The sequence below is a fragment of the Piliocolobus tephrosceles genome, chromosome 19 (genome assembly GCF_002776525.5).
Source record: "Piliocolobus tephrosceles isolate RC106 chromosome 19, ASM277652v3, whole genome shotgun sequence".
Taxonomy (NCBI): Eukaryota; Metazoa; Chordata; class Mammalia; order Primates; family Cercopithecidae; genus Piliocolobus; species Piliocolobus tephrosceles.
In genome coordinates, this window is record NC_045452.1 from 42784544 (window position 1) to 42798439 (window position 13896).

Below are 13896 nucleotides of genomic sequence, written 5' to 3' on the forward strand. Positions count from 1 at the left end.
CTCTGAACTCTGCTTCTATTTCAATATAATCAGCAGTAAGCCCTTTGGGAAATATTTTCTACCTTTTATCTCGGTAGCACCCTAATTTCAGCCTGAATTTTTCTATCCTCACGGGTATAAACTGCAGCTCTTTGGTGTTTTTTCCTCCACTAAGACCAGATAACTCAGTCCAGAATCACAGACTTTTGAACTAGAACATCACATAGGTTATTTTTTTTTTTTTTGAGAGGGAGTCTTGCCCAGGCTGTAGTACAGTGGTGCAATCTCAGCTCACTGCAAACTCTGCCTCCCAAGTTCAAGTAATTCTCCTGCCTCAGCCTCCCAAGTAGCTGGGATTACAGGCACCCACCACCACACTCAGCTACTTTTTGTATTTTTAGTAGAGACAGGGTTTCACCATGTTGGCCAGGCTGGTGTCGAACTACTGATCCACCCACCTCGGCCTCCCAAAGTGCTGGGATTACAGACGTGAGCCACCACGCCCGGCCTTTTTTTTTTTTTTTTTTTTTTTTTTTTTGAGACAGAGTCTCGCTCTGTCGCCCAGGCTGGAGTGCAGTGGTATGCTCAGTTCACTGCAACCTCTGCCTCCTGGGTTCAAGCAATTCTCCTGCCTCAGCCTCCTGAGTAGCTGGGATTACAGCACATGCCTCCACACTCAGCTAATTTTTGTATTTTTAGTAGAGACAGGTGTCGCCATGTTGGCCAGACTGGTCTCAAACTCCTGACCTCAAGTGATCCACCCACCTCAGTCACCCAAAGTGCTGGGATTACAGGTGTGAGCCACCACACCAGGCCCACATGGGTTTCTATACTTCTAATACTATTGCTGGATTTCATTAAAGAATAGTACACTACAAATCAAAGCCATCTGAAAGGCTTAGTAACTTGGCCTTCTGTGTGTGGTAGATTAGCCTGAAGTCTCCACTGGCTGACTATCCTTATTCAGCATCTGTCCCGCCTCCATTTTCTTTCTTTCTTTTTTTTTTAAAGATGGAGTATCACTCTTGTTGCCCAAACTGGAGTGCAGTGGCGCGATCTTGGCTCACTGCAACCTCTGTCCCCCGGGTTCAAACGATTCTCCTCCCTCAGCCTCCCACGTAGCTAGGATTACAGGCACCCGCCACCACACTTGGCTAATTTTTTGTATTTTTGGTAGAGAGGGGTTTCACCATGTTGGCCAGGCTGGTCTCGAACTCCTGACCTCAGGTGATCTACCCGCCTCAGCCTCCCAAAGTATCACATTCATTTTCCATTATTCCCATTCACATACTGTAGCCAAACTGAGCAAATGTTTGTTCCCTGTACATTCTCATCGTTCCCATCCTTCAAGGCCTATTACAAAAATGATCTCCTTCGTGAACTTTCCTGATCTATTTCTGCTCTCCCACCCACCAGACAGAACCACTCTCCCTATGAGCTTCCTTACAGGACTGGACCAGAGCTTCTATGGCACTCACCAACACCTGATAAAATTCACGTCTCACCTCTTCTGTTAAACCTTCTCTATAAGCTTGAATGGGGCAGTATTCACTAATGATTCCTGTGTACAGCTCAAAACAGCAGACTGCTCTTACACAAAACATCTGGCACATATGGCAGCAATAAGCATGAAAGAAACAGCAGGTATCCAGAGCATAAGTTTTTGTTTTTAAAGCCCTTAATATTACGCACTCCACATTATAAACTTTTTCAGTTGCACGAGCTTGACCTTGGAGAAGCATCCACTAATGTTGCCAAGGCATCAATGTTCATGATCTGGGCATTATTACCCACCATACATCACTACAACACTCACGTCTTTTTGTAGGTTTTTTCATAAGTGGGATGTACCAAATCCTCATCTTCAGGTTCTTCTGGAACCTCACAATTTCTATTCAGAAAAATCACATAGGAATAACATGTCACCAGCGCCTATTCATACATTGTGAACAATACTTTCCATCTTTCCAAAAAGGGTACTACCAACTCTATGGTACCTGAACTGTGGGTCAGGGTTATTGGAGCAATACCATTTTTCAGGAAGCTGATCCATGCCATCAGGTAATTTCCGCCACTTTAAACAGGCATCACACTGAACCCATGTCTGATCAGGACGCTTCCTGTCCCAAAACAAGAACAAAATATTAACACAGAAATATGGACTTTAAATACTGCATCACATGTTCCATGTCATTTCTACCACAAGATGCCGTTATTGAATTTCTTTCCTAAAAATTATGACATTAACTCTTTCAAAATTACACTGGGTGCAATGGCTCATTCCTATAATCCCAGGAGTTAGAGACCAGCCTGGACAACATGGTAAAACCCTGTCTCTACAAAAAAACACAAAAATTAACTGGGCGTGGTAATGTGCACCTACTACTCAAGAGGCTGAGGTTGGAGGATTGCTTGAGCCCAGGAGGCAGAGTTTGCAATCACACTACTGTGCTCCAGCGTAGGCTACAGGGTGATCAAAAAAAAAAAAAACAAACAAACAAAAAGCAAGGCACGGTGGCTCACGCCTGTAATTTGTAATTTGGGAGGCCAAAGCAGGAGGGTTGCTTGGGCCCAAGAATTTAGGACCAGCCTGGGCAACACAGTGAGACCCTGTCTCTACAAGATTTTTTTTAGAAATAAATTTTAAAAACAACTATTATGAGTCAGGTGTGCTGGCACACACCTTAGTCTCAGATACTCAGGAGGCTGAGGTAGGAGGACTGCTTGAGCACAGGAGTATGAGGTCAGCCTGGGCAACAGAGTAAGACCCTATCTCTCAAAAAATAAAACACAACCATTTTGGTTACCTTCAAAAGATTAAAAGTCACAAGCCAACTTGAACAATGTGACTTAAATGTCTTAATAGCATTACATTTTTTCATAATAACTTAATACTCCAAATGCCTTGCCCTGAACTTTGTTGTTTAGTGTCTACAATGTCTGTATACATTATACTGTATTTATTAGCATAATAAATCACTGAAGTCCAGAAAACAGAATTCTGTTGTTATAATTTAAGTAACTTTTTTTTTTTTTGAGACGGAGTCTCGCTCTGTCGCCCAGGCTGGAGTGCAGTGGCCGGATCTCAGCTCACTGCAAACTCCGCCTCCTGGGTTTACACCATTCTCCTGCCTCAGCCTCCTGAGTAGCTGGGACTACAGGTTCCCGCCACCTCGCCCGGCTAGTTTTTTGTATTTTTTTTAGTAGAGACGGGGTTTCACCGTGTTCACCAGGATGGTCTCGATCTCCTGACCTCGTGATCTGCCCGTCTCGTCCTCCCAAAGTGCTGGGATTACAGGCTTGAGCCACCGTTAAGTAACTTTCAACCAGACACTTTTGACCTCTATATTTCTAAATAACTAAAATTAGTATACTTCTAGTTTACAAAATGCTTTCACATTTTTCTCATTTAAAAGTCACAGCTGGGCGCGGTGGCTCACGCCTGTAATCCCAGCACCTTGAGAGGCCAAGGCGGGTGGATCACAAGGTCAGGAGATCGAGACCATCCTGGCTAACACGGTGAAACTCCGTCTCTCCTAAAAATACAAAAAATTAGCCAGGCGTGGTGGGGGGTGCCTGTAGTCCCAGCTACTCGGAGAGGCTGAGGCATGAGAATGGCATGAACCCAGGAGGTGGAGCTTGCAGTGAGCTGAGATCGCGCCACTGCACTCCAGCCTGGGCGACAAGAGAGAGATTCCGTCTCAAAAAAAAAAAAAAAAAAATTAAAATAATTCCTGTAAACAACTTGTATATATTCTTCTTCTTCTTTTTTTTTTTTTTTTTTGCTTCTACTTTATTATTTTTTTTTTTTAAGAGAGGGGTCTTACCACATTGCCCAGGCTGGTCTCCAATTCCTGGGTTCAAGCAATCCTTCTGCCTTAGGATTACAGGCATGACCCACTGTATCCAGCCTATGTAGACTTATTTTACATATGAAAACTTCACCTTAATGTCAATAGCTTTTTAATTTTTAGAGACAGAGTTTCACTCTTTTCGCCCAGGCTGGAGTGCAATGGTGCAATCTCGGCTCATTGCAAGCTCTGCCTCCCAGGTTCAAGCTATTCTCCTGCCTCAGCCTCCCAAGTAGCTGGGACTACAGGTGTGCACCACCATGCCCGGCTAATTTTTGTATTTTTAGTAGAGGCGGGGTTTCACCATGTTGGTCAGGATGGTCTCAAACTCCAGACCTCAAGTGATCCGCCCACCTCAGCCTCCCAAAGTGCTGGGATTACAGGTGTGAGCCACCGCACCTGGCCTGCTTTTTAAAATCTAGCTTTGAAAAAAGTATTTAGATATTTATAAAAAACTTCAAAACAGGCTGAGTGCAGTGGCTCACACCTGTAATCCCAGCACTTTGGGAGGCCGAGGCAGGCAGATCACCTGAGGTCAGGTATTCTAGACCAGCCTGGACAACATGGTGAAACCCCATCTCTACTAAAAATACAAAAATTAGCCGGGCATGATGTTGCACGCCTGTAGTCCTAGCTCCTCAGGAAGCTGAAGCAGAATTGCTTGAACCCAGGAGGTGCAGGTTGCAGTGAGCTGAGATTATACCACTGCACTTCAGCCTGGGTGACAGAGTGAGGCTCCATTTCAAAAAAAAAAAAACAAAAAAACAAAAAAAAAAATCCAACCAACCAACCAACCCCAAAACTTCAAAACAATCCACAGATTTATAAAGCATAACTTTATACTTTATAAACTCCTTATCTCAGGAGATTACCACTGTTAATTTTTAAAATACTGACAGAAATTTTCTATGCTTATAAAGTATGTATGTGTATATTGACACATTAAAAAAATACAAGCTGGGCATGGCGGCTCATGCCTATAATCCCGGCACTTTGGGTGCGAGGCACCTGAACCCAGGACATTGAGACCAGCCTGGGCAACATAGTGAGACCCCATCTGTATAAAACTTTTTTTTTTTTTTTGAGATGGAGTCTCGCTCTGTCGCCCAGGCTGGAGTGCAGTGGCCGGATCTCAGCTCACTGCAAGCTCTGCCTCCCGGGTTCACGCCATTCTCCTGCCTCAGCCTCCTGAGTAGCTGGGACTACAGGCGCCCGCCACCTCGCCCGGCTAGTTTTTTGTATTTTTTTTAGTAGAGACGGAGTTTCACCGTGTTAGCCAGGATGGTCTCGATCTCCTGACCTCATGATCCGCCCGTCTCGGCCTCCCAAAGTGCTGGGATTACAGGCTTGAGCCACCGCGCCCGGCCAATTAAAACTTTTTTAAATATAAAAAAATTGAAAAGTACAATGGGAAGCCTATAAACTGAGCTGCATCTTTCTTGTTTTTCATTATATATCTTGGTTATCTTTGTAATAATGTATAAATTATGAGTAATATATAATGTATAAATTATGTATAATAATGTATAAAGAATACACAAATAAAGAACACATAGATATTGTTCATTCATTTATAGGACTATTATCACATGATGTGTTACTAAGTGCCTGTCAGGCATATTATTTAATTCACATAATTCAAGAAGGCAAATGCTCTTAATGTTCCCATTTTATACACAAGAAAATGGAGGCTTACAAGAGGCCAAGTAATATGTTGAATGTCACACGGCTACTTAAGTGGAATGAGAATATGAACTCAAGATGGGTTTCAGTCTCATCATCCTAATGATACACTATACCTGTGTTTTTCAAACTATTATATAATCCATTCATAGCATCTTAAAATGAAGTAACATTAACATGCATCACATATGGGTAAACATTGCTTTATGAATGCTTTGTGTACATGTATACATGTTTACATTCTATTCACTGATTTTGCAGTGTGCTAATTCATGTTGCAGAATTTATTCCTTACTATAAGTTACAGTCCTAAGTTTGTGAAACATTGTACAATCCCTCTACTCTCTAATACCACATCTTGATATCTAAGTGAGTTGATTGATATTTTTTGAAAATGTACTTACTGTATATCTTCAACTGGCAAATTTAGAGGATATTCTGTATTTTTCTTCACTTTCATTTCATTCCAGTAATCATTCAGCTTTTCTCCTAGTGCTGTTATTGTAAGTCTTAAAAAGTAAATCATAAAATCAATTTAAGAAAAATTTCTCTTCAAACATAAATCATAAATAATCTAGTAATGAGTAAAAAAACTCCAAAACATATAGTTAATAAAGAACATTCAAGGTATAGGTGACCCTTGAACAACACAGGTTTGAACTGCACTAATATAAAATTTTCTTTCAATAAATTAGAAAATTTTTTAGAAAGTTATAACAATTTGAAAAAAACTTGCACGAACTGCATTGCCCAGAAATATCCAAAAACTTAAGAATAAGTTACATATGTCATGAATGCATAAGACATGCAAATACTAGTCTATTTTATAATTTACTACCATAAAATATACACAAAGCTATTTAAAAAGTTAAAATTTATCAAGACTTAAGCATATACAGACTGTAGGTGGTTTCATTTGCAGTCAGAAATGTAAACAAAGATGCAGTCTTAAAATTATAACTGCATAAGATTAATTATAGTACATACAATACTATTATAATAATTTCATAGCCACCTCCTGTTGCTATTTTGGTGAGCTCAAGTGTTTTATTTGCTTCAAGTGCCTTAGGACATACTTATCTCCATGTAAGCATCTCCAAGAAATTTTGTATTGCAGTAAAAATCATTTAGTGAATCCTGTAAACCTTGAATAACACCACAGGACCCACACAAACTGCCACTAGTGATGCTAGTTGTTTTCCCAAGAAGCAAAGTCATAATACAAGAAGAAGTCTAAATTGCTTGATATGTAGGTTGAGCCTCCTGAATAGCTGGGGCTACAGGCACTCGCCACCTCACCTAATTTTTTATTTTTTATTTTTTTGTAGAGACAGGGTCTTACTTTTTTGCCCAGGCTGCTCTCGAATTCCTGGCCTCAAGCTATTCTTTTGTCTCAGCCTCCCAAAGTGCTGGGATTACAGGGATGAGCCACCATGCCCAGCCTGTTTGAACAGGTGTTTAATGCAGACAAAAGTACTCTATTCTGGGAAAAAATGCCACAAAGAACACTTATTAGCAAAAAAGAGCAGCATAAACCAGGATTTAAGTCCAAGAAGGGACAGGCTAACCCTACTGCTCTGTGCAAATGTAGTCAGGTTTATGATCAGGACTGCCGTTATCTTTAAAGATGCTAACCCTCAAGCCTTGAAGAGAAAAGACAAACACCAGCTGCCAGTCTTTTGGTTGCACAAACAGAAGGCCTAGATGAGAAACCCTTTTTCTGACTGCTTCCATTGATGCTTTGTTCCTGAAGTCAGGAATTAACTTGCCAGTAAAGGACTGCCTTTTACAGTTCTCTTGATATTGGACAAGGAACCCTGGCCACCCATAACCCCATGAGTTCAACATCAAAGGCATTCAAGTGGTCTACTTGTCCTGAAACACGTCTCTAATTCTGCCTCTAGATCCTAAGAGGGTGTACGGGGGGGTCATAAGACCTTTAAGGCTCACTACACACAGCAAGTCTACGGAAAAGGTTGTTAACGCTGTGAAAGACAACTCCGACAGAGAAAACATCATGAAAGTCTAGAGTAACGACACCACTGAAGATGCTATTATTAGTACAGAAAAAGCTGTGAAAGAAATCAAGCTCAAAACAAATTCCTGCTGTCCACATGTTGTGCACGACTTCACAGCATTTACAAGAGAGCCAACTGAGGAAATCATCAGAGAGATTGTGGATATACAGGAAAAAAAAGGTAGAGGGCAAAAAGTTTCAAGATATGGATATTGCAGGAATTCAAGAGCGAACAGACACCACACCTGAGGAAATCAACTGAAGCCGACTTGATGGAGATGAGTGTTTCTGAACCAGTGTTAGACAGTGAGGAAGAAGACAGAAGAAGCAGTGCCCAGACAACAAATTGACATTAGACAATCCAGCAGTTGGGTTCCAATTATTCAAGACTGCTTTTGACTTCTTTTACAACATGGACACTTCTATGATACAGGCACTGAAACTGAAGCAGACAGTGGAAGAAGGATTGGTACTGTACAGAGATATTTTTAGGAAAATAAAAATGCACTGGGCATGGTGGCTCACGCCTGCAATCCCAGCACTTTGGGAGGCCGAGGCAGGCAGATCTCAAGGTCAGGAGTTCAAGACCAGCCTGGCCAATATTGGGAAACCCCATCTCTACTAAAAATACAAAAATTAGCTGGGTGTGGTGGCGCATGCCTGTAGTCCTAGCTACTCAGGAGGCTGAGGCAGAAGAATTGCTTGAACCCGGCAGGTGGAGGTTGCAGCAAGCCGAGATCTGGACAACAGAACGAGGCTCCGTCTCAAAAAAAAAAAAAAAAAAAGAAAAGAAAGAAAATAAAACTGTTAAAAAGTCAGACAGAAATTACAATGTATAAAAGTTAAACTGAGTGTGCCTGCCTCGCCTTCCACCTCTTCCCATGCCATAGCAAAACCAATCCCCCTTCTTCCTCAGCCTACTCAACATGAAGACTACGAGGATGAAGACATATGAACCACTTCCACATAATGAAGAGTAAATATATTTTCTCTTCCTTATGATTTTCTTTGTTTTTGGTTTTCTCTTTTTTTTTTCTTTGGAGACAGCGTCTCGCTCTATCACCCAGTCTAGGGTGCAAGGGCGTGATTTAGGCTCACTGCCGCCTCCACCTTCCAGGTTCAAGCGATTCTCCCAAGCAGCTGGGATTACAGGTGCCCACCCCCATGCCTAGATAATTTTTGTATTTTCAGTAGAGAGGGGACCGGGAGTGGTGGCTCACACCTGTAATCCCAGCACTTTTGGAGGCCGAGGTGACCGGATCACCTAAGGTCATGAGTTAGAGACCACCCTGGCCACCATGGCAAAACTCTATCTTTACTTAAAAAAAATAAATAAATAAATACAAAATTTAGCCGGGCTTGGTGGCAAGCACCTGTAATCTCAGCTACTTGGGAGGCTGAGATAGGGAGAACTGCTTGAACCGGGGAGGCGGAGGTTGCATTGAGCCGAGATTGTGCCACTGCACTCCAGACTGGATGATAGAGTGAGACTCCATCTCAGAAAAAAATAAATAAAATAGTAGAGATGGGGTTTCACCATGTTAGCCAGTCTGGTCTCGAACTCCTGATCTCAAGTGATCTACCCGCCTCAGCCTCCCAAAGTGCTGGGACTGTGGTTCCCTGGTGGTCTAGTGGCTAGGATTCAGTGCTTTCCAAAGTGCTAGGATTACAGGTGTGAGCCACCACACCGGCCTGAGCCACAGCACCTGGTCATGGTTTTCTTAATAACATTTTTTTTCATTAGCTTATTTTAAGAATACAGTATATATTTAACATATGAAATACATGTTAATAGATCGTTTTCCTTTTTTTTTTTAGAGACAAGGTCTTGCTCTGTCACCCTGGCTGGAAAGCAGTGGCACTATCACAGCTCACATGATCATTCTGCCTCGAGCATCCTGAGTAGCTGGGACTATAGATAGGTGCCACCATCCCCAGCTCACTCAACTATTTTTGCTATCAGTAAGGCTTCCATTCAACAGCAGGTTCTTACGGTTCTAGGGAGTTATGTGTAGATCTTTGACTGAGGAGGAGTCAGTCTCCCTAACCACCGTGCTGTTCAAGGGTCAATGGTACTTAATGTTGTCAACTATGGGTACAAGTTGAACATCCCAAATCCAAAAATCCAAATAGCTCCAAATCTGAAACTTTTTGAGTACCAACCTGATACTCAAAGGAAATACTCATCAAACCACCTTGGATTTCATATTTTCAGATCTGTGATGTTCAACCAGTAGTTGTAATGCAAACATTCCAAAATACAAAAAAATCCAAACCAAAACACTTCCGGTCCCAAAGATTTCAGATAAGGATACTCGACCTGTAACAGAGCTTTATGTCTTCCTTTTCAACACCCCCTCTTTTTTTCTGGCCTTATTACATTAGTTATTTCCTCAAGAGCATTAGTGAATAGCTGATATCCTTAACTCTTTCCCACCCTTCCAGGGAAAGCTATCAATTGTTCCCCATTAGTAATGTTGCTTGCTGTGTGTGTGTAAATACTGTTGTTATGCCCTTTGATTAGCAGTTTTTGTAAGTGTTCCTTTTAAAAATAATCGCAAGTGCTTCTTCTCTACGTAGATGACCATAAGAGCTTTCTCTTATTTAACATCAGTATGATGACTATACTCATTTCTTACATTAAAACCACCCATGTTGTCTTAGAACACAGCCCACCTGGTTTTAATGGTATTATTCTTTTAGCGTGTACTGGACGGTATTTACCAATATTTTAATTAAGACTTTTAATTCTATGATAAGAGATTGACGTAAATTTCCTTTCCTGTACTCTTGAGCTTATTATCAAGGTTATGTGGCTTCATAAAACCTTTGATTATTGTGAACACTGCTGCAATAAACATGAGTGCAGGTATCTCTTCAAATATACTGATTTCCTTTCTTTTGGATATTTATCCAGCCATGTGATTGCTCAATCATATGGTAATTCTATTATTAGTTTTCTTGAGGAACCTCCATCCTATTCTCCAAAGCAACTATACTAATTTACTTTCCCTCTAACAGCGTACGAGGGTTCCCTTTCTCCACATCCTTGTCAGCATCCATTAACGAATATGAATAAAGAAACTATGGTACATATACACAATGGACTATTATTCAACCACAAAAATGCTTCCTTTGTAATGACATGGATGTAAATGGATATACCTGAAGGACATTCCGTTAAGTGAAGTCAGTCAGGTATAGAAAGCCAAATATCTCATGTTCTCATTCATATATAAGAGCTAAAAAATACCGACCTCAGGACAGAGAGAGTAGAATGAGGGTTACCAGACGCTGGGACAGGTAGTGAGGAGAGGGAAATAAAGAAGGGTTGGCTAATGAGTATAAAAATACAGTTAATTAGAAGGAATAAGATCCAGTATTTGGTAGCACAATAGGACAAATGGGCCAGGTGTGGTGGCTCACACCTGTAATCCCAGCATTTTGGGAGGCCAAGGCAGGAGGATCATGAGGTCAAGAAATTGAGACCATTCTGATCAACATGGTAAACCCAGTCTCTACTAAAAATACAGGAAATTAGCTGGGCATGGTGGTGCGTGCCTGTAGTCTCAGCTACTCGGGAGGCTGAGGAAGGAGAATCGCTTGAATCCAAGAGGCGGAGGTTGCAATGAGCTGAGAGGCCACTGCACTCCAGCCTGGTGACAGAGTGAGACTCAGTCTCAAAAAAAAAAAAAAAAAAAAAAAGAGGACAACTGTAGTTAACAATAACATCTTATATATATATTTCAAAGTAACTAGAAGAGTAAAATTGGAATGTTCCTAACACAAAACATGGCAACTGCTTGAAGTGATGGATATCCCAGTAACTCTAACTTGATCATTACATGTTGTAAGCTTGTACCAAAATATCACATGTATTCCATACAAATGAACTATTATGTATTGTTTTAAATAGTTTTTTGTTTTTTTTTTTAAATAAAAAGACTGATGCCACTTCTTCCTTAAATGTTTGAATTTAATATGTGGGACGTTTTCTAAAAACTGATTCAATTTCAAAGGAATGTGTCCACACCATCTAAAATGGAGAAAATGTATTTGTGCTATCTGCTTAGTGTTTCATGTCTGGAGGCTCTGTAGTAATTTCTTCTTTTTCATTTCTAATATTGATGATTTGTATCTTCTACTCTTTTTCCTTAATCAGTCTTGCCAAATGCTTATAGACTTTATTAGTCCTACCAAAGAACAACTTTACGGATTTTTTTTTTTTAGGCAGGGTGTCTTCTGTTACCCAGGCGGGAATGCAGTGACACAATCACAGCTCACTGCAGCCTCAATCTCCCGAGCTCAAGTGATCCTCTCACCTCATTTTTTTATTTTCTGTAGAGATAAGCTCTCACTATGTTGCCCAGGCTGGTCTCAAACTCCTCAGCTCAAGCGATCCTCCTGCACTGGCCCACTAAAGTGCTGGGATGACAGATGTGAGTCACTGTACCTGGCCTTTCTTTTCCTAAGATGGGATCTCACTCTGTCATCCGGGTTGGAGTACAGTGGCGCCATCTCGGCTCACTGCACACTTCACCTCCCCAGGCTCAAACGATCCTCCCACCTCAGCCTCCTGAGTAGCTGGGACCATAGGCACATGCCACCACACCTAGCTAATTTTTTGGTAGAGACAGGGTTTTGCCATGTTGCTCATGCTGGTCTCAAACTTCTGAGCTCAAGCAATTTGCCCACCTTTGGACCCCCCTAGTGCTAGGATTACAGGCATGAGCCACCACACACCCGGCTGACTTTTTTTATTGAGTCAGTTACCAATTTATTATCTCTAGGCTCCAAATCTAGCCCAAGTTCTGGTACTATGTTACTATTTTGCTAGGGCCCAGTGACCTCCCAGAGGAGCTTCAGCTGTGCCCACCAGGCCATGCTCTGCCCACCAGCAGTCTTCTGCTAGCTCCAACAACATAAGGCACCCTCTACAGACCAGCTCCAGCCTATCCACACACCCTATGTCAACCAGAGACCATGTCAATAGGCCAGCATTGGCCAGGCCCTCTATTTACCTATTTAAATTATTGACTTCTTTTTAAAGTTTATTTTCAAAACACTTGCATAACTTCTCTTAAGCTAAATGTTTTGCCACCTTGTGGATTTTTAATTTTAATTACAAAATTATAATCACATAATCAAACTTTAAGAAAATGGGTAGGTAAGGGACTTACATAGAAAACTAATATAACCATCTTCCATTCTAGGAATGGTAACCTACACCATCACAAGTAGTATATGCATATTCAAACCTTTCTTTACTATAAGGTATTTCTGAGATTCGCAGAAAATAGAGTAGTTCCTGCTTTCTTGGTAATCCATTTCCTAGGAACCTCAGTCAATAATTTAAATAGGTAACATACCTGTACTCATTAGTATAGTCGAAATCTTGTTTATTATGAGTTGGCTTAAGGAAATTACACTCTATAATTCCAACCACTCCAACACCCATGTTGTTTGCCTGAAAAAATAAAATGAAATCAGCATTTTAAGCATAAGACATGATGTTCAAAGTAATTACCCTTAAAGAATTATAGTTTGAGTATTTTCCTATATTTTATCTTGCATGATTCTCATCACATTTATGTATTTTTATTTTTATTTCTATTTTTATTTTTTGAGACAGAGTCTCATTTGGGCCACCCAGGCTGGAGTGCAGTGGCATGATCTTGGGTCACTAAAAAAGCCAAGCGGCCTCCCAAGCTCGGGTGACTCACGGTTGCCTTAGCCTCCCGAGTAGCTGGAAGCACAGGCACGCACCACCAAACCCAGGTAATTTTTCTATGTTTTGTAGAGACAGGGTTTCACCATGGCTAGTCTCAAACTCCTGACCTCAAGCAATCCACCAGCCTCGGCCTCCCAAAGTGCTGGCATTACAGGAATGAGCCACCGTGCCCAGCCAATTCTCATCAAATTTAGACTGAAAAAAACACTAGTAGCTGATTTATTTTCCTGGGAGTTAATTTCTCTCTTTTTTTTTTTTTTTTTTTTTGAGACGGAGTCTCGCTTTGTGGCCCAGGCTGGAGTGCAGTGGCCAGACCTCAGCTCACTGCAAGCTCCGCCTCCCGGGTTCACGCCATTCTCCTGCCTCAGCCTCCGGAGCAGCTGGGACTACAGGCATGCACCACCACGCCCGGTGGTTTTTTGTATTTTTTAGTAGAGACGGGGTTTCATCGAGTTAGCCAGGATGATCTCGATCTCCTGACCTTGTGATCCGCCCGTCTCAGCCTCCCAAAGTGCTGGGATTACAGGCTTGAGCCACCGCGCCCAGCTCTGGGAGTTAATTTCTAAATACACTAGAGCCTTCCACAAAAACCCTTTGATTGTTGACAAGTATCCATTTAGACAAGTATTATCATC

General features: G+C 41.5%; 1 protein-coding gene across 2 annotated transcripts in view; it reads right to left on the minus strand.

Annotated features, from left to right (window-relative positions):
* The window catches only part of MORC3 (MORC family CW-type zinc finger 3), a 56878-nt gene that overhangs the window by 15201 nt on the left and 27781 nt on the right, over positions 1–13896 (minus strand). For both annotated transcript variants that reach the window (XM_023191229.2, XM_023191237.1), the window contains 4 exons: positions 12900–12997; positions 5918–6022; positions 1977–2099; positions 1796–1870 (listed from right to left, as the gene is read on the minus strand). In XM_023191229.2, coding sequence (XP_023046997.1) covers positions 1796–1870; positions 1977–2099; positions 5918–6022; positions 12900–12997 — 401 coding nt within the window. The remainder of the gene's footprint in view (positions 1–1795; positions 1871–1976; positions 2100–5917; positions 6023–12899; positions 12998–13896) is intronic.